General features: G+C 42.1%; 3 protein-coding genes across 3 annotated transcripts in view; 1 reads left to right on the top strand and 2 right to left on the bottom strand.

Moving 5' to 3' along the window:
- Nucleotides 1-24,048, bottom strand: part of LOC142149600 (uncharacterized) — a 41,955-nt gene extending 17,907 nt beyond the window's left edge. Inside the window, exons 1-2 of the mRNA XM_075204922.1 lie at nt 22,468-24,048; nt 21,965-22,069 (exon numbers count right to left, since the gene is read on the bottom strand). Of these exons, the coding sequence (XP_075061023.1) occupies nt 21,965-22,069; nt 22,468-24,048 (1,686 nt within the window). The remainder of the gene's footprint in view (nt 1-21,964; nt 22,070-22,467) is intronic.
- Nucleotides 1-27,308, bottom strand: part of TMEM178B (transmembrane protein 178B) — a 321,902-nt gene that overhangs the window by 263,310 nt on the left and 31,284 nt on the right. The window lies entirely within an intron of this gene.
- LOC142153084 (E3 ubiquitin/ISG15 ligase TRIM25-like) lies at nt 8,578-10,498 on the top strand. The gene has a single exon (XM_075210357.1). The coding sequence runs from the start codon at nt 8,587-8,589 to the stop codon at nt 10,162-10,164; it is 1,578 nt and encodes a 525-aa protein (XP_075066458.1). The 5' UTR covers nt 8,578-8,586; the 3' UTR covers nt 10,165-10,498.

Raw genomic sequence — 27,308 nt, 5'->3', positions numbered from 1 at the left:
ATGTACCTGGACTGCGTAGAGGAGTGGGTCACCACAATATATCTTAAAAACCCTGAACTTTTATGAATCGCACCAATAAATGTACCTGGACTGCGTAGAGGAGTGGGTCACCACAATATATTAAAAACCCTGAACTTTTATGAATCGCACCAATAAATGTACCTGGACTGCGTAGAGGAGTGGGTCACCACAATATATATTAAAAACCCTGAACTTTTATGATTCGCACCAATAAATGTACCTGGACTGCCTAGAGGAGTGGGCACTGGGCACCACAATAAAATATATAAAAAACCTTCAACAGGTCTGCATTACACTACACATACGGCTGCTCCTCCATCCTCTCCATCATATACATGTTGGAGTTTTAGCGTGTGACAACCTCTTGTTTTTGATAATGTCAGTGCATTTTGAATATTTTTCAATTTGCCCCACACCACTGAATGAACTTTATCTATGATACGCATCTATCTATCTTGACTGCGTAGTGTGGTGGCCCCGGTACACAATTTGGTACCGAGGCCACAATATAATTAAAAAACCCTCCACGTGTCAGAATTCCACCAAAAAAGGGTATGGACTGCGTAGTGTGGTGGCCCCGGTACACAATTTGGTACCGAGGCCACAATATAATTAAAAAACCCTCCACGTGTCAGAATTCCACCAAAAAAGGGTATGGACTGCGTAGTGTGGTGGCCCCGGTACACAATTTGGTACCGAGGCCACAATATAATTAAAAAATTGGGCATCAACAGTCAACGTTGTTTAATATCTGATACACCTCTATCTGGACTGCATAGTGGAGTGGCCCCGGTACCCAATTTGGTACCGGGGCCACAATACCTCCTCCAAACATGGTACAGACAATTCGTCATTGAGATCCCATCAAGTATGTTAAAGACAGACAGGGTCGAAGTGTTATTCGTTGACTTTGTAAACCCAAAAAACTGTCCCTGTTGCACATAGTCGTGCAATGAAGACTGACTTTTTCATTTAAAGGCACGATCTTTCAAGTGTAGTGTTTGTAAGTCTAAGTCATATTATACTTTTGGTAAAATTGGTTTATTTTGTTCCTCTTTATGGTAATTAGTAATAGAATTAAAGTATGAAATAGAATTAAAGTATGAAATAGAATTAAAGTATTAAATAGAATTAAAGTATGAAACAGAATTAAAGTATGAAATAGAGTGGTATATAGAGTTGTAGTGTGGTATAGATAGAGTGGTCCACACAATATAATAATAATAAAACCCTCAACTGGTCTGAATTCCACCAAACAAGTATCTGGACTGCGTAGTGTGGTGGCCCCGGTACACAATTTGGTACCGAGGCCACAATATAATTAAAAAACCCTCCACGTGTCAGAATTCCACCAAACAAGTATCTGGACTGCATAGTGGGGTGGCCCCGGTACCCAATTTGATACCGGGGCCACAATACCTCCTCCAAACATGGTACAGACAATTCGTCATTGAGATCCCAGACAGACAGGGTCGAAGTGTTATTCGTTGACTTTGTAAACCCAAAAAACTGTCCCTGTTGCACATAGTCGTGCAATGAAGACTGACTTTTTCATTTAAAGGCACGATCTTTCAAGTGTAGTGTTTGTAAGTCTAAGTCATATTATACTTTTGGTAAAATTGGTTTATTTTGTTCCTCTTTATGGTAATTAGTAATAGAATTAAAGTATGAAATAGAATTAAAGTATTAAATAGAATTAAAGTATGAAATAGAATTAAAGTATGAAATAGAGTGGTATATAGAGTTGTAGTGTGGTATAGATAGAGTGGTCCACACAATATAATAATAATAAAACCCTCAACTGGTCTGAATTCCACCAAACAAGTATCTGGACTGCGTAGTGTGGTGGCCCCGGTACACAATTTGGTACCGAGGCCACAATATAATTAAAAAATTGGGCATCAACTGTCACCGTTGTTTAATATCTGATACACCTAAATATGGACTGCACAGTGGAGTGGCCCCGGTAGTAAATTTGGTGCCGGGGCCACAATACCTCCTCCAACTTCCAAGTGTAGTGTTTATAAAGACAGACAGCGTCGAAGTGTTATTAGTTGACTTTCTTAACCCTAAAATTGTCCCTGTTGCAAATATTCGTGCAATGGACAGTTACTTTTTTATTGAAAGACTCAAGCTTTCAAGTGTAGTGTTTATAAAATATAAACAACAATACAGTAGTTTTAGAGCACGTCAATACCTCTTGTTTTAAATTATGACACGGCATTTTACTTTTGGTTTAATTTCTTGTATTTTTTTAAATTTGGTTTTACTTTTTGAACATGGCAAACGACTGTTGATTGGTCATATAATGCAAAAAAAAAAGGTCCAAGATGGAATTGTCCTTGGGCCCTCACACCCACCCTTATGTTGTTGAAATAGGACATGCACACTTTAACAAACCAATCATTTCAGCGACAGGGCCTACCAAACAACTTTGGCTGAAATGATTGGTTTGTTTGGGCCCCCACACCAAAAAAGCTATTCATCTCTCCCTGTACAGACTAAACAGGCTCTACTGAGGCAAGATGTCGTCCTCATCCTCAACCTCTGATTCCTCTCCCCCTACAGTGTGTACTTCCTCCTCATCACACATTATCAATTCGTCCCCGCTGGACTCCACAACCACAGGTCCCTCTGTACTGTCTGGAGGGCAGTGCTGTACTTCATTGAGGAATTGATTATTCATTTTTATAAACATCATTTTTTCAACGTTCTGAGGAAGCAACCTCCTTCGCCGCTCACTGACCAGGTTCCCCGCTGCACTAAAAACTCTTTCCGAGTACACACTGGAGGGGGGACAACTCAGGTAAAATAGAGCCAGTTTGTACAGGGGCTTCCAAACTGCCTTTTTTTCCTGCCAGTAACAATATGGACTGTCTGACATGTCTACTTGGATGGTGTCAGCAAAGTAATCATCCACAATTTTTTCTATTGTGACAGCATCCAATGCAGCGACAGTAGACATGTCTGCAATGGTTGGCAGGTCCTTCAGTCCGGACCAGATGTTATCAGCATCCCCGCCAGCGCCTCTTTTGGGAAAACTGAGCTTTTTCCTCGCAGCCATAGATGTGGAAGAAAATGAGGGTGGAGCTGTTGGCATGTCACGGTCCTCTTCAGAGGACAATCTCCTGACCAGCAGGTCTTTGCACCGCTGTAGACTTGTGTCCGCCGGAAACAGAGACACAACATACGCTTTAAACCGAGGATCGAGCACGGTGGCCAGAATGTATTCCTCTGACTTTAAAAGAGTGACCACCCTCGGATCCTGGCAAAGCGTACGAAGGGCTATATCCACAAGAGCTACATGCTTGGTGTAATCGCAATGGCTTACCAGCTCCTCCCTCACTTTCTCCAGCTGCTTCTGCAACAGCCTGATCAGGGGAATGACCTGACTCAAGCTGGCAGTGTCGGAACTGACTTCTCGTGTGGCAAGTTCAAATGGCTGCAGAACCTTGCACAACACGGAAATCAGTCTCCACTGCGCTTGACTGAGGCGCATCCCCACTCCTTTGCCTATGTCGTAGGTGGCTGTGTAGGCCTGAATGGCCTTTTGCTGCTCCTCCATCCTCTGCAGCATATAGAGGGTGGAGTTCCAGCGCGTCACAACCTCTTGTTTGAGGTGATGGCAGGGCAGGTTCATGCTTTTTTGATGTGCCTCTAGTCTGCGGTAGGCACTGGCTGAATGCCGAAAGTGTCCAGCAATTTTGCGCGCCACCGCAAGCATCTCCTGCACACCCCTGTCACTCTTGAGGTAATGCTGCACCACCAAATTAATGGTGTAGGCAAAACATGGGACGTGCTGGAAATTGCCCATATTTAATGCCCGCACAATGTTACTGGCATTGTCTGACACCACAAATCCCCATGAGAGTCTAAGTGGGGTAAGCCACTGGGAGATAATTTCCCTCATTTTCTCTAATATGTTGTCAGCATTGTGCCTCTTATTAAAGCCTGTAATGCACAATGTTGCCTGCCTTTGCACGAGCCGCCATTTTGTAGTTGCTGCTACTGATGCAGCTGTTGCTGTTGCTGCGGAAGGGGATGCATCTACCCAGTGGGCTGTCACAGTCATATAGTCCTTCGTTTGCCCAGAACCACTTGTCCACATGTCCGTGGTTAAGTGGACAGTGGGTACAACCGCATTTTTTAGAGCACTGAGGACACTTGATCGTACTTCTCTGTACATTTTTGGTATCGCCTGCCTAGTGAAGTGGAATCTCGACGGGATTTGGTACTGGGGACTCGATACCTCCATCAACCCTCTAAATCCCACTCCACTGATGGCGGACACCGGGCGCACGTCTAACACCAACATTGCAGTTACAGCCGCAGTTATACGCTTTGCAATAGGGTGACTACTATCGTATTTTGTGGTCATGGCAAACGACTGTTGGACGGTCAATTGTTTTGTGAAAGACTTAGCGGTCTTACGACTTCCCCTCTGGGAAGATGACCGACTAACAGCAGCAACAGCAGCAGTGGCAGTAGTAGGCGTACCGCTGCAGGATTCCTCGGATGAATCCCGTATTGAGGAGGACTCAGTCTGGCTGCTGACTTGGGCTGCAGGACTGAATCTGATGGAGATTGTGGAGGAAGTTGACGAGGAGGGTGTTGCTGGTGTGTATCCAACTGGACCACGGGATTTAGGTGTCCCTGTACCGATGAGGGTCCTAGCCCCAGTTCCTGAACTAACCACTGAACTATGAAGGTTATTCTGGTGACGTATAAGGGAGGATGTTCCTAGGTGGGCAAGATCCTTACCCCTGCTTATTTGAGCTTTACATAAGCTACATATGGCCATACATTGGTTGTCTGGATTTGGATAAAAATAACTCCAGACCGAAGAGGTGCATTTTTTGGTCTTCTGACCAGGCATGATGATGGGCTTTTTCATCCCATGGACATCAGCTGTTTCCCCCCCTGGTGCCTCATTTACAATAACCACATCACCATCCTCATCATCAAGTTCCTCCACAGCGCCAGCTACATCATCAATAGCCTCCTCCCGAGCCACCTCTTCCCGTACAGTGATGGGAAGGTCAGGCTTGACAACCACCAACATCCTTGGACTCGCCTTGTGGATTTGTGATAATTTCTCTTTAGAAGGCAGAGTTGTTTGCTGTTTTGTTGCTGACAGCATAACTCTCTTCAATTTTTTGTAGGGGGGGGGAGGAGGAGGAGGGCTAAGATCCGTGGGTGAAGCTGAACCACTAGTCATGAACACGGGCCAGGGCCTAAGCCGTTCCTTGCCACTCCGTGTCGTAAATGGCATATTGGCAACTTTACGTTTCTCCTCAGATGATTTTAAGTTTCTCTTTTTGCTACTTTTTCTTAACTTGGGCTTTTTGGATTTTACATGCCCGGTACTACGAGATTGGGCATCGGGCTTGGAAGACGACGTTGATGGCATTTCATCGTCTATGTCATGACTAGTGGCAGCAGCTTCAGCATTAGGAGGAAGTGGGTCTTGATCTTTCCCTACTTTATCCTCCAAATTTTTGGTCTCCATTATATGTAGCACAAGATACTGCAGAATGTGTGAACTTGGTAATATTGCAGTACCAATGGACTTATACTGCTGGATTGGTTTTGCAAATTTGGTTATAATTATTATATTTATTTATTTTTTTAAATTTTTTATTTTTTTTTACTTTTTTTTTATTTTTTAAAAACTTGGGAATAATGGGGAAATAACTATGCCCTTAGAAGCACAGAGCACAGGACACAGCACCACTGGACTGAACAGGACACGGCACAGGACCCAGCAGCACTACGGAACTCAGCAGGACAGAGCACAGGACACAGCACCACTGGACTGATACTGCAGAATGTGTGAACTTTGTAATATTGCAGTACCAATGGACTTATACTGCTGGATTGGTTTTGCAAATTTGGTTATAATTATTATATATATTTTTTTTTTTTTAAATTTTTTATTTTTTTTTACTTTTTTTTTATTTTTTAAAAACTTGGGAATAATGGGGAAATAACTATGCCCTTAGAAGCACAGAGCACAGGACACAGCACCACTGGACTGAACAGGACACGGCACAGGACCCAGCAGCACTACGGAACTCAGCAGGACAGAGCACAGGACACAGCACCACTGGACTGATACTGCAGAATGTGTAAACTTTGTAATATTGCAGTACCACTGGACTTTTACTGCTGAATGTGTGAACTTGGTAATATTGCAGTACCAATGGGCTTATACTGCAGGATTGGTTGTGCAAATTTTGTGGTAATTAAAAAAAATGAAATTAGTTTTTGGTATTTTTTTAAATAACTTTTTTTTATTTTTTTAAACACAGGGGAATATTGGGGAAATAACTATGCCCTTAGAAGCACAGAGCACAGGACACAGCACCACTGGACTGAACAGGACACAGCACTGGACCCAGCAGCACCACTGACCTCAGAAGGACAGAGCACAGCACACAGCACCACTGGACTGATACTGCAGAACACAGCACAGCACAGCACAGCACAGCACAGCACAGAACTAAACAGCACAGCACAAGATCTACCAGGACAGAGGACCACCTAACACACCCTCCCTCTACCCTGATCAATGCCCGAGTGAAGATGGCGGCGACTAGCGGGGAATTTATAGGATCCGAGTATCGCGAGATCCGACAACGGGATTATGAGTCAGAGCCTCAGTTTCATATTTGAATTTGGCGCCAATACCCGGATCTGTCTCGGATCCGACTCGGATCGGCAATGTTCGGGTGGGCTCGGATTTCAGATATCCGAGCCCGCTCATCTCTAGTTGCAATTATATCTATATTCAGAGCTTCATTTGAGCTTGAATCAATTCTTTGGCCTCGTAATCTTTAATGTTTAAAGTTTATTTTTAATGTCCTTCTTCCGTATGTTATACGCTTCTCAGTTCCACTTATTTTCTACTTCCAAATTAAGCAGTGTCTATATTTACCTTCAGGCCCAGCTGTACCAATGGACAATATATATTTTGTATTGCACTCTGAATGGTGCAATGGTGCTCCTTTGATACCATTCCATGTATGAATGATGTTTGTTTTATACAGATTCTAGTAATAGTGAGTTGTACAAGTCAGTTGTTATATTACAGTATGATTATATTATGAGGGGTGAGAGGGTGTGAATGCTGATGGTGAAACTGCAGAGAGTGAGAGCTGAGTGCTGGACTCGGACTTTTAAAGACCAGCTCAGCATGCCAAGTGTCCCATATATCTACGTGTGCACAATTTCATTATCACACACGTGAATACACTTGACACATTGGAACTTGTATGACATTATTGCACCAGTGCCAACATGTGCAACGCTTACATGCACAAAAGAACACCTTGGTTTGATGTGTGTGTGTGTGTGTGTGTGTGTGTGTGAGAGGGGGGGGGGGGGAAGGAACGGTTGCTCCCTCACATCAATCCCATAAACACAGCACATATACCACAGTCCATTAAATAACCAAATACTGAAGACTTCAATCACTTCACACTCTGTAACACACTTTGCTACAACCTATTGTTATTGGAATACAGAGCAGCAATGGTTATGGCTTGGATTTATCATCCATGTGAATATTCCATCTGGTGGTTTGTTCGTAATATAGATATCACCATCCACACCCTTGCAGGATAACCATGCAATAATATAACAACTTTCTTACTTGTACAACTCACCAATGTTAGATACTTTTAAGATACCCCCTCACACAACTATTCTATGTATTTTAAATGAAAGATCTTCCACAAAAGAAGACTTTGGCTCATTAAGGCACAAATACAGAGTGCAATGTGCGTTTGTTTTAAAATGCAGGTAAATTGGGTAGTCGTACGCCCGGATTCAACAAGGAGCGGATATGAAGATACGTGCACTGATAAATACGGGTGTAAGTCTCCTCTGCTCTGCTACACAAGTGCAGGATACGTCCATTACCTATGTGCCATATAAACTCACAGAAGGGGGAAAAAAATCAACTAATGTCACCTGTTAATAATATAGGCAGTAATGATAACACAATAATAAAAAATAAAATGTTTTATTATTTTTTCCCCATGGAATACATTAGGATGTTATGAATGTCTAATGTACATAAAATGCAGTTTTACAGTGGCTCCTAGTTGCATGCACAGCCATCGTCACTAGTCATCGGCACTTAGACTAGACCTGGAGCTGGATACATCTGAAAAGCAAGTACTTGAGAGATGGTCAGAATCGGACGCTGCTGCGTACGCCGGAGATTGGCCACCCTTACTGTTCAGAGACTATGAGCAACCGCCCAGTCCACTCCCTGTTCCCCCCCTGAAATCATAAGCTGTAGTAAGGATCCTTTGCGCTCCAAGTTATTTTGAACGCTGCTGCGTTCTGTGGCATATGCTCCAGATCTGGGTATGCGCACAGTGATTTTGCAGATTGTATGATGCAAAAACCAGTGTCTTCAAGCACAAATGAAGCCCTGAGTAGAGATGTAATACTAATAACAAGCTCAGCCTCGCCCTGTGTAAATATATAAAACACACCCTCTGGTGTCTGAGTGTCAGAGACTTTCAGTTTCATTTCTCTCTTCTGCTGTCAGCGATGGCGTCTGCTGATCTGAGACAGGAGCTGGACTGTTCTATTTGCCTGAACATTTATACAGATCCTGTATCACTGAGATGTGGACACAACTTCTGCCGGGTCTGTATTGATCGTGTGCTGGATACACAGGAGGGGTCTGGAGTTTATACCTGTCCTGACTGCAGAGCAGAGTGTCAGGAGCGTCCTGCACTGATCAGGAACATTCCTCTGTGTAACATAGTGGGGAGATTTCTGTCTACTCAGCGAGATCAGGGGGAGACCGGGATCTTCTGCACTTACTGTATTCACTCTCCTGTACCTGCTGCTAAATCCTGTCTGTTGTGTGAGGCTTTTCTGTGTGATAATCACCTGAGAGTACACAGCAAGTCCGCAGAACACGTCTTATCTGATCCTACCACTTCCCTGGGGAACAGGAAATGCTCCGTCCATAAGAAGATCCTGGAGTATTACTGCACTGAAGATGCTGCCTGTATCTGTGTTTACTGTTCAGCTGGAGAACACAGGGTACACCGTGTGGAGATGCTGGATGAGGCCTCTGAGAAGAAGAAGGAGAAACTGAGAAATGTTCTGCAGAAACTGACCACAAAGAGAGAGGAGACTGAGAAAAGAGTCCAGAGTCTGCAGGAGCGCAGGAGAGAAGATCAGGAAAAAGCATCTGGTGTAACAGAGACAGTCACTGCCCTGTTTAGAGACATCAGGAGACAGCTGGAAGATCTAGAGAAGAGAGTCCTGAGTGAGATCTCCAGGCAGGAAGAGAGCGTTTCACTCTCAGTCTCTGATCTGATCCAGCAGCTGGAAATAAAGAAGGACGAGCTGTCCAGGAAGATGCGTCACATTGAGGAGCTGTGTAACATGTCTGATCCAGTGACTGTCTTACAGGAACCAGACACAGGTAACTTATGTGATACTGAGGACAGAGAGAGACATGATGATCAGGTCCATGATGTAGGAGATCTGGATGTGGGTCTCATCTGGGAGACACTATACACAGGATTATCTGATATAATAGTAGAGATAAATGTGGGGATCTATGTGCAGGAAGCAACAGACATATTACTGGATGTAAACACAGCTGCTTATAAGTTACATATATCAGGTGACAGGAAAACTGCTTCCTGGTCAGATATATACCAGAATCATCCAGAAACACCAGAGAGATTTCAGAATTATAATCAGGTAATAAGCACCAGGAGATTTTCCTCAGGGCGACATTACTGGGAAGTGGAGATCAGTAAATCACTGAAATGGAGGGTAGGGATGTGTTACCCAAGTATAGACAGGATAGGAGGTCAGTCATACATTGGAGATAATAACAAGTCCTGGGGTTTGTGTATGTATAATAATCAGTATTTTATGATACATGACAGTGAAGAGATCCAGTTACCTGACAATATTCCCTGCGATAGAGTTAGGATATATTTGGATTATGAGGCTGGACAGCTGTCCTTTTATTCTCTGTGTGACCCGATCAGACACTTACACACCATCACTGCCACCTTCACTGAGCCCCTTCATGCTGCATTATATGTATGGGAAGGTTGTTTAAAGATATCTGGAGGAGTCAGGAGCTGGGAGTAATGACCATAATATAAGAAATCCGCCCAGAGACTGGTGACAATATAGGGAGGAACTTCTGATTGATGGAACATGCAGTCAATAGGATGAAGCAGTAGGTGGAGGTACAGCTGAGCCCTCTCCATATTACTCTAGATCAGGGGTTCTCAAATAGTCCTTGGCGAGCACAAACAGTGCATGTTTCCACATCTCCTTGCTGGAGCTCAGGTGTATTCATTACTGACACTTTTTAAAAGATCTACAGATGATATAATTATTTCACCTGGTAAATCTGCACTGTTAGGGCTCCCTGAGGACTGGATGTGAGAAACACTGCAGTCTAGATAATTGTATGACCAACTTTGTGTGCCCAGCAGAGTTTCCAGTAAATATAGGATAAAACTGGGATTCCACCAGCAGTACTACAGCAGGCAGGGACTGGACTACAACTCCCAGCATCCCTCCCTACACAGATCAATCAGATCAATATCAATCACCATGATGTGCCATGCTTCATTTCTGTCTATAATAAATACATGACAACATACCTCCTAACAGTAAAAATTTGAAGAGGTCAAAATGGGAAAGGGGTAGTAGTGTCACAATAAAGGAATATGGGTTTAATGTATTAGGGCTCCTGAGACCAGGGGCAGACCTAGATAGTATTTTTGGGGGAGGGGGGACATTTAGTTGCCCGACCCTTTTCACTCCTAGCTAGGACGGGCTGTACATGTGCCTGTCGGCTGAGGGGCAGACAGTGGATGCTGCCCGCCCGCTCTGATTATGTTTAAAAGTGCGGCTGGGCAGGATTCTCTGTCTGCCTCTCAGCTGTAAATAGTGTACAGCCGCAGGCAGTCCATCCATGCTAGGAAGGCCTTTGATTTCCCCAATCATCCCCCTTTGGTTCCGTCGCTGCCTGAGGCAATCCTGGTCTGGCTTGTGCCACTGTAAATCTTTAACAATAATCCTATTTTTCTATAAACTACTGGTGCATTTCCTGATATTCTGGCCATCGGTCTAAATCATACTTGCCAACTCTCCCGGAATGTCCGGGAAACTCCTGAAATTCGGGTAGATATCCCATACTTGCCAACTCTCCCGGAATGTCCGGGAGACTCCGCATTTTGCAAGAGTCTCCCAGGCTCTCGGGCGAGTGTGGCAATCTCCCGCATCTGGATAATTCTGCCCACTTCCTAGTGAGGTGGGCAGAATTAAGTCCCAAACGCCACGATTCCCGGTGAATCGCGGCGTTTGGCGTGCATTTTGGAGCCCCGCCCCCCGTTACGCCCACCTCCTACGCAGGCTCCCGGATTTGAAGTTCAGAATGTTGGCAAGTATGAAGTATCCCGCATACTGCAACTTACTCGTCAAAATGACACGATTCACCGTCAATCGTGTCATTTTGGCCTAGCCCCCCTCGACAAAAACAGCATTTTGTTGTGGGGGGCAGGGCCAAAATGACGCAATTGACCAGGTCCCGCCCCTCCTGCCCTCCAACCACCCCTTCTGCCCGGGATCTCCCGGAATTAACTTTTCAAAGGTTGGCAAGTATGGCCTAAATTATCACCATTTTTCAATTGGAAATGTAACTTGCAGAAATATATGTGCACATACCTCTCTCAACATTTAGACATGCAAAATTTAGGACAAAATAAACCCAGCCCCGATCCACCTAGAAAGACCCACTTTTGGGCGAAACACTACCCACTACCCACTTTTGTGTAAACTGTTTAGCTTTCCACAAATCGGGAATGTCCTGCCAAAATCTGGATAGTTGGGAGCTATATGTGTATTTAGTTTATATTGCGCCAATAGCTTGCTGCGCTGTGTTTGAATACCCTGTGCTATTATCTATGGAGGTTTTCATGTTTCTATGATTTCCATGCTGACATCATCTTTAAATAATTGTAATAAATCTAATATTTGGCCAAGAAATGTGTCTGTTTTCTGTTTTACTTGTGACCTTAGAAATACTTTTTGTCGTAACTGCTATAAATCCCAGTGGCAGTTTTCTGGCTTTGCATCTTTGTAATATCCCAGCAATATGTGCAATACTTACAGCAGAAAACTACAACCCACATCATTAATTACAAAGATGTATCCGCTAGCTGCACTGATCAATACCTCTCACTAGTCTCTCACTAAGCTGCCTGCAGCCTGTGTGCATCAGCCAGTCACTGTATCCTGCACAGAGATAACAGCTGCAGAGAAGGTAACACGAAATGGGGTTTAAAATGTTAGGGTGTGGGCAAGAAAGTTACCCACAGCAACCAAACTAAACAGTATTACTCTGACTCTGTAGCATCAATGTGGATTTTGAACAGAAGGTTCTATACAGCATGGAAGTCATTGCTCCTCATTTACCCCTGTGTTTCATTATTTTTAATATCTCACTTGCCAACAATAATCCAGCCCCCCTTTCCCCTGTTGTCTTCGTTTTTGACAAATTTAGGGCTTCTGCCTGTCTACCAAAGTCCCCGGGCCGGTGTATGTCTGAGCATCGCCAGCAATAGCTTTCACTGCAGGTCTCTGGCGAAGGCTTCCCCAGGCAAGTGGGGAGCCACAAACTGATTGATCTCCGTATTAACTGGAGAAAAGCTTTATCTCTGTCAAAATCAGGTGTTTTCACTGGAGATAGGGCTTCACCTTATCTATCAAAAGTTCACCGCTGGTAGTAGCTGAAATCCCAAGTACAGCCTCATTGCTCAGTGGTAATCGTATTAACGATTACGACCATTCCGACAAGTGTCATACCTACCAAATAAAAAAAATTATAATTTGGCAGAAAAAGACGAACTAAACAGAAGCAGACTTACCTGAAAGACGAGGAGGCAGATATCCGATGGCACCGTAGGCTGACAGGCAGTGATTCCGACTGGACAGCTCTCCGGCACTACAGTGTGACGTGTGCGCGACTTACATGAATGGTAATTTAAATCGGCAATGTCTGGACCCCACAGGATAAGTGTTTCATCACTTAACCTGTGGTTTAACAATTAGCCTGCGGGGTCCAAACATTGCCGATTTAAATTAGTTTAGAATTCTTTTTGCAGGTTTAAAGAATCTTAGTATCAGTTGCTCTGTAAAACCTTGTTTTAGCTTCTGACAACTCTCTCCTTGTTCATGTGACCATATCCACTCATTATCTTTGTCTAACAATCTCTCAGTGGAACTGACTGTTCTGAGAGTTGATAAACTTTCCTAAGTAAGAGATTATCCTAGGAATCTTCTGACGTCATATTTGTCTTTGGGACGCTCCATATTCATAATGGCTGGTATTTAACTTGGGTTTCACACCTTGAGCTGAGATAACATCGCCCATAAAAGTCAGTGTTTTCACTGCAATAATTTTCTTTATGCAGTTCCTTTGCCTGGAATCCAGTCGTTTCTGTGGCTTTGCACACAGTCACTGCCTTGTCTAATGATAAATTTTGCTCTCTTAGCAATCTCTCCACCAGTCCATTATCTGGAATTCAACAAACAATATGATCTCTAATCAGCGATTCCTTTAAATCACCAAACTCACGTCTTGCTGAGTGATCGCAGTTCTGTCACACATTGACCAAAACTATCTGCTTTCTTCTGACCACACGTGAAAAACTTATATCTTTCATATGTCACCTTCTTTCTTGGGACAAATTATTCTTCAAACTTTGCATTATAGAGGATAAGACCATATTTTGTCCCTCCGCAAACTGCAAACTCTTATAAATGTCCAGCACATCCTCCCCTATTACCTGGAGTAAAATAGATGCCTTTGTTTTATCTTCCTCCTGGTCTGCACTACTTTCAGCAAGGTATATATTAAACATACATGCCAGCTTCAGGAAGTTGGTGTCCAGGCGCTGACGGGAGAGGTGAGCGTGTGGGGAGCGGGACTTGGCGACGCAATGTTACTTTCGTGTCAATTTACAGCTGGGGGTGGGGCCAAAATGCCATGATTCCGTGAGAATCGCCTGATTTTGGCTCTAACTACCATACTCTCCGGGGATTCCTACCCAGAATTCGGGAGTCTCCCGGATATTTCGGGAGAGTTGGCAAGTATGATATTAAAACTTTGTTTAAATCTTTTCCACTTTTCAGATTACTAGACACATTACCACTTTGTGTATGATACTTACATTATAACACTGCTTCAGGCAATTGTGCTTCCTTTCTATGTTTATTTTGTCTGTATCATAGGAGCTGCAGTATTTTCACAGAGAGAGCGCTTATCTGTTTCATTATTGATGGTAATGATGCTTCACAATCTCAGAAACAGAAAACCAATATAATTACGTCATTCAATGAGGGTTTTCTATTAGTGAAAATATTGCCGATAAACATATAATCACGTACCTGACGCGTTTCGTTATAGCCAAGTATAACGTCTTCAGGGGGGTAAGCCTAGACTAAAACTTAGACAATACTTGCAAACATAATCACACCTGTGTAATCAGGTAAACTGGTAGGCGGACTTTGATTTAAAAACTTGTTTGTAGCCAAAGAGAATCAAAGACTATTAATAGCAATAATGTCATGTATGCAATATAATATACTGCTATATCAATCAATAAATATAATCATAAAAAAACAATATTAATAAATTGGAGTTTACACAACTGTAAAAATATATATAAATAACATAAATAGGTAAAACTCATATAAATTAATAGAGAATACACGAGAATATAAATCATATATGTGACAGGATGGACCGCCTATGCCACCCTGTCTGTTGTTGCTGGGAACCGACTGGGCTTACTTTGCCACCGCCCCCTTTCATCATTCTGAATATGCCCCTCCTGCTGCAGTAGGAGGAGCCTGCTGCCACCACTGGACTCCTTTATGGTACCCAGAACCATGTTCCTTCTGGGTAATTCTCGATGCTAGTGCTCTCCAGTGCTGGTACACTTGGGCTGGTACTCCTGACGGCTTACTATGGATCAGGGTGCTGTAGATGGATCCCCTCCTGGCCTATCACACTGGCCAGAGCTGCTGGGTAGCGGCAGAGCGGTGGTACTGGAGAGCTGGGTCCAAACCTCAGAAACAGCCGGAGAATGGATTAGATTTAGGGTCTAATCTGCAGGTCACAGGATTACAGCAATATTGAAGAAGTTGTCAAGCAGGCTCTTGAAGCAAAGAATGATGTTTATTTCGCTCAGGTGCCCTGACAAGGACAGTTCCACTGATTAAAGGTATCAGTGGTCAGGTCAGATGTAACATTAGAATGATACATTTCAGTTTACAAGGGCTCCCTTATACTATTTTAGACACAGTCTTACAGGCTATTTTTAGAATCAGGATGTAACCTGTTTACCAAAACATAGATTTACATGCATTGCAAAGCTAACAATATTTACGCTTATCTGTGATATCTTAAAACCTTGCTGTGATATCCTGCATCTTAATTTGGACACATTGGACATCTGACAGCAAATCTAATTACATCTTTCTATGCCTTCAGGTGCTAGACTCTCACACATCGAAAGGTCTAAGTAGCATGGGTCCTTTCTTCAAACAGTTGCAGAATACACATTTTCTTCAAAGAAAATAATTCCCCAGGAAAAAGTTGCAAACCCCAAACAAGGCATTTCCTTACACCAAAATATACAAAAGGCTTTCTAAACAAAGGCTTATTGTATCAGATATATACACATCAGAAATAAGGCATTTCCTCCAGCAAGGTTAAAACAGAAAAAATTAACTTTCTCCCATGGTCTCAGAAATAAAGATTTCCTATATCAAAATATACACAATATCAAAAACAAGTGCATTGGTAATTATATAAATAAGCGCCCTGCACTATTTCTTTTAAATAAATTTATACCACAGGTTACTTGTAAGTGATCCAGTCACAATATATATACACAGAGAATAGTAAACAAACCAAGGACTACTTGTATACTATTATACTATGATTCATATATGATCTCACTGTTCATCATTAGCAGAAAGATATAAATTAGAATAAAAATGAATAACTGGATTCCAACTTAGTGCATAACTCCAAATAATCATCTTATTCTTCTTCTTCCATCTTCTTTCTTCCTTCTTCTTTCTTCTTCTTCTTCTGGTATGAAGCAGGCACTTTTGGGGCTAGATTTACTAAGCTGTGGGTTTGAAAAAGTGGGGATGTTGCCTATAGCAACCAATCAGATTCTAGCTATCATTTTGTAGAAGGTACTAAATAAATAAGAGCTACAATCTGATTGGTTGCTATAGGCAACATCCCCACTTTTTGAAACCCGCAGCTTAGTAAATCTAGCCCTTGGTATTTTCATACAGCCTGTTACATTGTGAGTATAGAAGTTTTTAGCAAAGTATGATAAAATCTTGTGTTTAGGTATTATATAAACAGCAAATATATAAATTGTTCTATCATTGGCCGAGTACAATAAAGGCAAGTCTAATGCGGCTCAATGTGACCTGCAGAAACGCACATATACGACTGTTAGGAGGCGTATCTTTGCCCCTTCAATAGAGCAGGTAGATATACTCGCTACTGACGATGACTTATATGATATTTTTCTGTGCAATCGATGAGATCTTACTATTATATAACAATGTGCGCGGCACACAAAAGATCTTAATCGAAAGTTCTCAACGGAAATGATCTTCAGAAATATGATCATCCAAGCTTGAACATTTTGATTATCAGCACTTGAAAACAATTTAATCGCTATGGGAGTGGGTAGATTGGAGAGTCACGATTAAGCAATCTTTTTTCTGTGCATGCTCAGTATATCACATTTATCAGATATAGTTCATTCTGTACAAATCATTCAATGAAAAAAATTATGAGGGATATTTCAATTAAAATGTATAGAATAGTTGTGTGTGTTCTTGTGTATATTTTAAAACGTATTCTAGTAATAGTATGTTGATACAATTCACAAAATATGACAGGGCTGCCGGTGAAAGCTAGAGGGCCGCCATGGGGTCCTAGGATGACCTGTTGCCCATCACTGATCTAACTCCATGTACACTGAATAAAATCAGGAGCATTCATATAAAAATAAGAGCGCAAAGTCACAAAATGTCATTAACACCTCAGCTTGTACTTTATTCTATACAGCAGATGTAAATAGTGAGCTGAAGAGGTTGAGTATTGTTTTAGAATGGAGAACATCTTGCTGGAATTGTACGGCTTTTGCCATGGTGTTCAGTAATGTTTAGTTAAGCAATTGATAACAAGGCAGAGGTATGTACTATAGGATTACTATGCAAGCTGTATATGTTTTTGTACATTGAGTTATACTATGAGTATATTACTTAAAGGTGCCCATACATGGTCAGATCCATCCGTGTGAAGTTTATTGATGATATTTAATCTTACAATAAAGGAACCAGTACGGTTGCTGTCAGTTATATAAAGGCAACATGCAGAGTATACTTTATATATATGTAATTGACCAGTGAGACTTTCCACAGAGATCCGTATTCTGGGGTTAGTATGTAATTATCAACATGAGAGGAAGAGACCATGTCGCTGAGGGAAGCAGCGCCATCTACGGACCAAGAGAACGCAGGAGAATGGAGCAATACTGTCAAGGATTTGCAATGAAAGACTCCATGCAAAGATCTGACTGCTTATAGTATATTTTCTGCATTATGTCTATTTGCTTTCTATATTAAATTATGTCTTCGTGCTCTGTGATTCATATTAAGTACTATGAATACACTAATATACTTTTTAAAGCATGTATAGTATACAGTACGTATTCAGCTAGCTCTGTACAGCAAATAAGTAACATATGTTTTCCTTGATGGTGTCCTCATGACAAGATGCATTGGACTAAGGTCTGAGCACATTACTGAAATCATTTTTTTCCCGGGATGTGCTCAGTTTTGAAGTGGGCAGGCATAGGACAGCCTGTAACCTATCAGAGGCGGTGAATGTGTTGAACTTGTGGGAGTCAATGACCTATCCACTCTTGTGATTGTGTCAGTGAGGACAGGGCATCATGTGACGGGGCAGTGACATGATGTGAGGAGGGGAATGGAGGAAGCAGGAAGTCACAGACTGAGAGTTATATAGTGAAGGAGCAGGGTCCCCCAGCAGCACATACTATATCAGGAGATGAGTGATGTGTTAGTGAGGACAGGGCTGCATTACAGGGGCAGTGACATTATGTGAGGAGGGGAATGGAGGCAGCAGGAAGCCACAGACTGAGAGTTATATAGTGGAAGGAGCAGGGTCCCCAGCAGCACAGAGTATATCAGGAGATGAGTGATGGGTTAGTGAGGACAGGGCTGCATGTGACAGGGGCAGTGACATTATGTGAGGAGGGGAATGGAGGCAGCAGGAAGCCACAGACTGATAGTTATATAGTGGAAGGAGCAGGGTTCCCCAGCAGCACAGAGTATATCAGGAGATGAGTGATGTGTCAGTGAGGACAGGGCTGCATGTGACAGGGACAGTGACATGATGTGAGGAGGGGAATGGAGGCAGCAGGAAGACACAGACTGAGAGTTATATAGTGGAAGGAGCAGGGTCCCCAGCAGCACAGAGTATATCAGGAGATGAGTGATGGGTTAGTGAGGACAGGGCTGCATGTGACAGGGTCAGTGACATGATGTGAGGAGGGGAATGGAGGTAGCAGGAAGCCACAGACTGAGAGTTAGACAGAAGAAGAAGCAGGGTCCCCAAAAAGCACAGTGTTGTGATGTGAGGCTCCTGTCGAGCTGAGTAAACTGCACACAACCATATGAAATAAAATTTATATATCCAGCTTGTTTTTATATAGTAGAATTACTAACGGCTTTATGTTTTACTTGAGCATTTATAGAAATATAGTCAGAAAAACATGTGTCATATAAATAGAGTTTATTTTCTATATAATATATCTATTTGTTACAATTTTACATGTGCTGCAATTTTCTTTTAGTGCCTATTAATCATCAAATATGAAAAATGAATTGACCTTTTACCCAAGTGCTGGGTATTTCCATGAATGTATTAAATATAGCATGTGTGGAATGTCTCTTAACATATAGCTTGTCAGAGGCATTTTAGTACATTGGATGTGACAATCTCTCACCACCATCACAATTACTGTACCAGGAAGGTACAGTAATCTATCATAAGACAGTCATGAAATAAGCTTCCTCTTGTACAGCCTGCAGATGGATCGTCCTGTCAGCTGCCAAACAGTCGGAGGACAGAAATATCTCAACAGCCTGGGAGGCAGAGTGTTATTATATGCTATTGGTAAGATACACAACGTGTTTTATCAAGAGCTCAATGTCTGGAGATGGTCAAGTAGTCTCAACCCAACAAAAACTTTCACAGAGAAAGGATGTATCTAGACAAGCAACTTTCCTAACTAGGGGCCTGATTCATTAAGGATCTTAACTTGAGAAACTTCTTATTTCAGTCTCCTGGACAAAACCATGTTACAATGCAAGGGGTGCAAATTAGTATTCTGTTTTGCACATAAATTAAATACTGACTGTTTTTTCATGTAGCACACAAATATCAACTTTAAATTTCAGTGTACAAATAAGCTATCAAGTATTTGTGTGATACATGAAAAACAGGCAGTATTTAACTTATGTGCAAAACAGAATACTAATTTGCACCCCTTGCATTGTAACATGGTTTTGTCCAGGAGACTGAAATAAGAAGTTTCTCAAGTTAAGATCCTTAATGAATCAGGCTCTAGGACTGAAAGGGATGGACTATACAATATGGATATACATTATGATGGATGTGACTTGGCTGACAATAGGGAGCTTTATAATATGGGGGCATTTGTTGGGGTATCTGGATTGATTTTGCATACCTCCCAACTGTATTTGATTTGCAGATCTCAAAAGAGGTGGGGCTTACACGAAAGTGGGCAGCATTTCACCCAAAAGTGAGTGTTTCTGAGCATATCCGGCCGGGGATGGAGCTTATATTGTCCCGATTTTGTATGTCTAAATGTTGGGAGGTATGATATTGGAGGCAATGCTGCAAATGTACACAGGCTATATGGATGGACTGAAGGTGCTTGAAAATCTAGGTTGCAATCGGGCGCGACATACATGAAGTTTGGGGAGCTACACATTATATAACTTGAGTGGGCATACGGAGCTGTGTGATCTAAGTGAATTTGTAGAACTGAATGGATGGCTGTTGACAGGTTTATCAATGAAAAGTGTTATATACATTAAACAAAACATACTTTACTGAGGAGAAGCAAACAGTAAAAATAATAACACAAATGCTTTATAAATAAATAAATTGCCAAAATCATGTATATTTTATTTAAAAAAACAATTTGATTATATCACTCCTTTAATAATAAGATACCTATAACAAAATAATTCTTGACTTCCAAGGATATAGTGTAAGGACAGTCACATGTTCTAGCTCACCATTCTGAAGACAGAGCAGAGTATAATAAATCACTAACATTTACATTTCTGCAGGTGTTAAACAGCTAAAAGGCTCTGTGCCAGCTGTTTCTGCCACCAAATATGTTTCTGGGAAGTTTTGCGCCCTTTGCATGGAGTTTTGTGCTTACCCCCCATTGAGATATTTTAGGACACACCCCTGTTTGCTATGCCTTGCCTCTCTTTCCCTATACTGTCTCACCTAAGGCTATGACATCTATGGTACAAATAACAGTAATATCAGAGTGGCACTATGGGGTTATCCATATATATACAGAAATACAACCTTCATTGTACAATCACATTACCAGCTCAATTGTCAGCCATGTTGTGTAGACCCCCATGCAATTTTTTTTTGTGTCCCAACTTTGGTGGGATAGCCCTAAAAGGGGCAGGATTTACATAAATCAGGGGTTTTCCTCAAAAGTGGACATTTTTGGGCAGACTGGAGCGGATCGGGACCGAGCTTATTTTGTCCTGGATACACATGTCTAAATGTTGGAGGGTATATCCCAGACTTCTACTCCTGCTGCCCACCCATAGATATATATGTGACTCCCCCTATTCCTATAAAGACGGGCGAAACCATGTTTAAAAGAGATATGATTTCTCAGTCAAATAAGGCCTGGTACGAGTAGTATGAGCCGATTGTATTGTTAGTTATAGTGATATAAATGGCAGCCTTAATGGATATAGTTGTAGTTTTCCGCCACAAGTATTGCACATATTGCTGTGATATTACTACAAGGTTCCCTCCCCTTTTACATCTGCATTTTACAAAAATACAAAGCCAGAAAACTTCTACTGGGATATATAAAAGCTACTACAAAATGTATTTCTAAGGTCACAAGTAAAAAAAATACACATAGAATTAAAATTAAAAAGTCCATTTGAATTGCAACTAATAAGGACTCAATATAGATTTTTAATTTTTAATATTTTTTATATATTTATTTATTATATACTTTGACATAATTTGTTACAATAATAATGTTCTTAATAAAGTGATTTATATGGTACAAGTTGGATTTTTGATGGTATGTACATTTTGTATGAGAGGATTGGGTTCCCTTTTCCGATGGCCTAAACCCCGACAACACTTACCCCCGGCAACTTCAGGACGACGCTGTCATTTCCAGCTTGGTTCTAATCCCTACTGTTAGTTTAACCGACGTGGAAACTAATGTGATGACTGAAGATCCCGACACGATGAAATGACGTCAGTCTGCGACGCGACTCTCTTATTGCTGTTGTTAAGGGGATAATGGAAGCAGCCAGCGGCAATAGAATGTAAAAGTATTTTACATCCGCCGGGTGCTTCCATTATCCCCTTTACAACAGCAATAACAGAGTCGCAGACTGGCGTAATTTCATTGTGTTGGGATCTTCAGTCATCACATTAGTGTCACGTCAGTTAAGCTAACAGTAGGCATTAGAAGCGAGACGGAAATGACATCGTCACCCTGCAGTTGCCGGGGTAAGTGTTGTTGGGGTTTAGGCCATCGGGGAAGTGAGTACCACCGGGTATGAGAGTTCTGCGCTTCAATAATTTTGGTTTTCTCTCAGTCTATAATAAACACACATTTCAATCCATTAGGTGTCAAACGCAGCAAAACATATATAAATACCTATTCACCATATAACAATAGTACATCAGTAAATTGATATTCCATTCAATCATTTATGCAGGGAGGGATGCTGGGAGTTGTAGCTCAGTTCCTGCCTGCTGAAGTACTGCTGGATAAATCCCAGTTATATTTACAACTGGAACCTCTGCTTGACACACATGTAACACACCCATAAGAAGACTAACGTGGGAAAGTTGGTCATACAATTATCTACATTCTAAACCGGAGGATCTCAGCTGTAGCTCCACCTACAGCTAAATACTATTGGCTGCATGTTCCATCAATCAGAAGTTCCTCCCTGTGATGTCACCAGTCTCTGGGCGGATGTCTTACATTATGGTAATTTCTCCCAGCTTCTGACTCTCCCAGATATCTTTATACAACCTTCCCGTACACACAATGCAGCATGAAGGGGCTCAGTGAAGGTGGCAGTGACGGTGTGTAAGTGTCTGATCGGGTCACACAGAGAAAAAAAGGACAACTGTCCAGCCTCATAATCCAGATATATCCTCAATCTATCACAGGGAGTAATGTCAGGTAACTGGATCACTTTACTGTTATGTCTCATTGAATACTGATTATTATTTTGCCACAAACACCAGGACTTGTTATTACATCCAATGACTGACTGACGTCCTCTCCTGTCTATACTGGGATAACACATCCCTATGATCCATTTTCCTGATTTACTGACCTCCACTTCCCAGTAATGTCTTCCTGAGGAAAATCTCCTGGTGCTTATTACCTGATTAATCTCAAATCTCTCTGGTGTTTCTGGATTATTCTGGTTTATATCTGACCAGGATGCAGTTTTCCTGTCACCTGATATATGTATATTATTACCAGCTGTGTTTATATCCAGTAATATGTCTGTATCTTCCTGCACATAGATCCCTGTATTTATATCTATTATTATATCAGATAATGTGTGTAATGTCTCTGAGATGATACCTACATCCAGATCTCCTACATCATGGACCTGGTCATCATGTCTCTCTCTGTCCTCAGTATCACACAAGTCACCTGTGTCTGGTTCCTGTAAGACAGTCACTGGATCAGACATGTTACACAGCTCCTCAATGTGACTCATCTTCCTGGACAGCTCGTCCTTCTTTATTTCCAGCTGCTGGATCAGATCAGAGACTGAGAGTGAAACACTCTCTTCCTGCCTGGAGATCTCACTCAGGACTCTCTTCTCTAGGTCCTCCAGCTGTCTCCTGATGATTGTAAACAGGGCAGTGACTCTCTCTGTTACACCAGATGCTTTTTCCTGATTTTCTCTCCGGCGCTCCTGCAGTCTCTGGACTCTTTTCTCAGTCTCCTCTCTCTTTGTGGTCAGTGTCTGCAGAACATTTCTCAGTTTCCCCTTCTTCTTCTCAGAGGCCTCATCCAGTGACTTCATCTGATGTCCTCTGTGTTCCCCAATCAGACAGCAGGACACACAGATACAGACAGCGTCCTCTGTGCAGTAATACTCCAGGATCTTCTTATGAACGGAGCATTTCCTGTTCCCCAGGGAAGTGCTGGGATCAGATAAGACGTGTTCTGCTGACTTGCTGTGTACTCTCAGGTGATTATCACACAGAGAAGCCTCACAATGCAGACAGGATTTAGCAGCAGGTACAGGAGAGTGAATACAGTAAGTACAGAAGATCCCAGTCCCCTCCTGATCTGGCTGAGTAGACAGAAATCTCCCCACTATGTTACATAGAGGAATGTTCCTTATCAGTGCAGGACGCTCCTGACACTCTGCTCTGCAGTCAGGACAGGTATAAACTCCAGATCCCTCCTGAGTATCCAGCAAACGATCAATACAGACCCGGCAAAAGTTGTGTCCACATCTCAGTGATACAGGATCTGTATAAATGTTCAGGCAGATGGAACAGTCCAGCTCCTGTCTCAGATCAGCAGACGCCATTGCTGACAGCAGAGAGAAATGAAACTGAAAGTCTCAGACACCAGTGGGTGTGTTTCACATAGTTCTAAAGGACAAGGTTGGGCTTGTTATTTACATAATATCTCAGGGCTTGAACTTACTTCTGTTGCCTTCATAGTAGAGATGAGCGCACTCGGATTTCTGAAATCCGAGCCCACCCGAACGTTGCCGATCCGAGTCGGATCCGAGACAGATCCGGGTATTGGCGCCAAATTCAAATCTGAAACTGAGGCTCTGACTCATAATCCCGTTGTCGGATCTCGCGATACTCGGATCCTATAAATTCCCCGCTAGTCGCCGCCATCTTCACTCGGGTATTGATCAGGGTAGAGGGAGGGTGTGTTAGGTGGTCGTCTGTCCTGGTAGATCTCGTGCTGTGCTGTTTAGTTCTGTGCTGTGTTGTTTAGTTCTGTGCTGTGCTGTGTTCTGCAGTATCAGTCCAGTGGTGCTATGTGCTGTGCTCTGTCCTTCTGAGGTCAGTGGTGCTGCTGGGTCCTGTACTGTGTCCTGTTCAGTCCAGTGGTGCTGTGTCCTGTGCTCTGTGCTTCTAAGGGCATAGTTATTTCCCCAATATTCCCCTGTGTTTAAAAAAATAAAAAAAAGTTATTTAAAAAAATACCAAAAACTAATTTAATTTTTTTTAATTACCACAAAATTTGCACAACCAATCCTGCAGTATAAGCCCATTGGTATTGCAATATTACCAAGTTCACACATTCAGCAGTAAAAGTCCAGTGGTACTGCAATATTACAAAGTTCACACATTCTGCAGTATCAGTCCAGTGGTGCTGTGTCCTGTGCTCTGTCCTGCTGAGTTCCGTAGTGCTGCTGGGTCCTGTGCCGTGTCCTGTTCAGTCCAGTGGTGCTGTGTCCTGTGCTCTGTGCTTCTAAGGGCATAGTTATTTCCCCATTATTCCCAAGTTTTTAAAAAATAAAAAAAAAGTAAAAAAAAATAAAAAATTCAAAATAAAAAAATAAATATATAATTATAACCAAATTTGCAAAACCAATCCAGCAGTATAAGTCCATTGGTACTGCAATATTACAAAGTTCACACATTCAGCAGTAAAAGTCCAGTGGTTCTGCAATATTACAAAGTTCACACATTCTGCAGTATCAGTCCAGTGGTGCTGTGTCCTGTGCTGTGTCCTGCTGAGTTCAGTAGTGCTGCTGGGTCCTGTTCAGTCCAGTGGTGCTGTGTCCTGTGCTCTGTGCTTCTAAGGGCATAGTTATTTCCCCATTATTCCCAAGTTTTTTTAAAAAATAAAAAAAAAGTTATAAAAAAAATTAAAATAAAAAATTAAAAAAAAAATAATTATAACCAAATTTGCAAAGCCAATCCAGCAGTATATAAGCCCATTGGTACTGCAATATTACCAAGTTCACACATTCAGCAGTAAAAGTCCAGTGGTACTGCTATTACAAAGTTCACTGATTCAGCAGTATAAGTCCAGTGCTACTCTCCTGTGCCGCATATAATTTTTAAAGGCTTTGCCGAGTGTGTGTGTCTTAGGGGTACGCTCTCTTGTGCTACATATAATGGAAAACCAAAATTTGGAGGATAAAGTAGGGAAAGATCAAGACCCACTTCCTCCTAATGCTGAAGCTGCTGCCACTAGTCATGACATAGACGATGAAATGCCATCAACGTCGTCTGGCAAGCCCGATGCCCAATCTCCTAGTACAGGGCATGTAAAATCCAAAAAGCCCAAGTTCTCAAAAAATAGCAAAAAGAGAAACTTAAAATCATCTGAGGAGAAACGTAAAGTTGGCAATATGCCATTTACGACACGTAGTGGCAAGGAACGGCTTAGGCCCTGGCCCGTGTTCATGACTAGTGGTCCAGCTTCACCCAAGGATCTAAGCCCACCTCCCCCCCCCCTACAAAAAATTTAAGAGAGTTATGCTGTCAGCAACAACAACAAAACAGCAAAGAACTCTGCCTTCTAAACAGATGACATCACAAATCCCCAAGGCGAGTCAAAGGGTGTTGTTGGTTGTGAACCCTGACCTACCCATCACTGTACGGGAAGAGGTGACTCCATCCAGCATTTGCAGCACGCCCTCTGCATATGCTGGAAGGATCACCCACAGTCCAGTTACAGATTTGGCTAATGAAGGTGTGAATGTTGTACACTGGGAGGAGGATATTGATGTAGCTGGCGCTGAGGAGGATGTTGATGATTATGATGCAGACAGATACCAAATTGCCTTTCTCAATTTCTATTTATATTCTAGATTATATAACGGCTGAAAAGTTTCCTGTTTTACTCCTAGTGGAGAGGGGATCTGATGCAGACAGATACCAAACTGCCTTTGTCCATTTCTTTGTATATTTGAATTTCTAGTTCTACAGTCTATGCAGGCTGCTTTATTTATATTCAACTACAAGTGTAGGGCGGGGGGGCATAGATAGCCACCAAAGTAACGTGGTCCATTTAATTTCACTTTCTAGCTCAACAGTCTGTGCAGCCTGCTTTTTTTATCTTCAAAGTATTTATATTTACAAGCCTTGCAATCTAAATTTACTAGAGGTAGTGACGTGGTAGAACTCCAAAAGGCAGTTTGGAAGCCCCTGTACAAACTGGCTCTATTTTTTAACTGAGTTGTCCCCCCTCCAGTGTGTACTCGGAAAGAGTTTTTAGTGCAGCGGGGAACTTGGTCAGTGAGCGGCGAAGGAGGTTGCTTCCTCACAACGTAGAAAAAATGATGTTTATAAAAATGAATAATCAATTCCTCAATGAAGTACAGCACTGCCCTCCAGACAGTACAGAGGGACTGTGGTTGTGGAGTCCAGCGGGGACGAATTGATAATGTGTGAGGAGGAGGAAGTACACACTGTAGGGAGAGAGGAATCAGAGGTTGAGGATGAGGACGACATCTTTCCTCAGTAGAGCCTGTTTAGTTTGTATAGGGAGAGATGAATTGTTTTATTGGTGTGGGGGCCCAAACAAACCAATCATTTCAGCCACAGTTGTTTGGTAGGCCCTGTCGCTGAAATGATTGGTTTGTTAAAGTGTGCATGTCCTATTTCAACAACATAAGGGTGGGTGGGAGGGCCCAAGGACAATTCCATCTTGCAACTTTTTTTTTGGCATTATGTGACCATTCAACAGTCGTTTGCCATGTTCAAAAAGTAAAAGAAAATGCCAACAAATTCAATAAATTAAATCAAAAGTTAAATGCCCTGTCATTATTTAAAACAAGAGGTTTTGACGTGCTAGAATTAGTGTAGTGTTAAG

The sequence above is a fragment of the Mixophyes fleayi genome, chromosome 4 (genome assembly GCF_038048845.1).
Source record: "Mixophyes fleayi isolate aMixFle1 chromosome 4, aMixFle1.hap1, whole genome shotgun sequence".
NCBI classification, from domain to species: domain Eukaryota; kingdom Metazoa; phylum Chordata; class Amphibia; order Anura; family Limnodynastidae; genus Mixophyes; species Mixophyes fleayi.
Note: the sequence above shows the minus strand (reverse complement) of the source record. Positions and strands in the feature narration are given on the sequence as shown.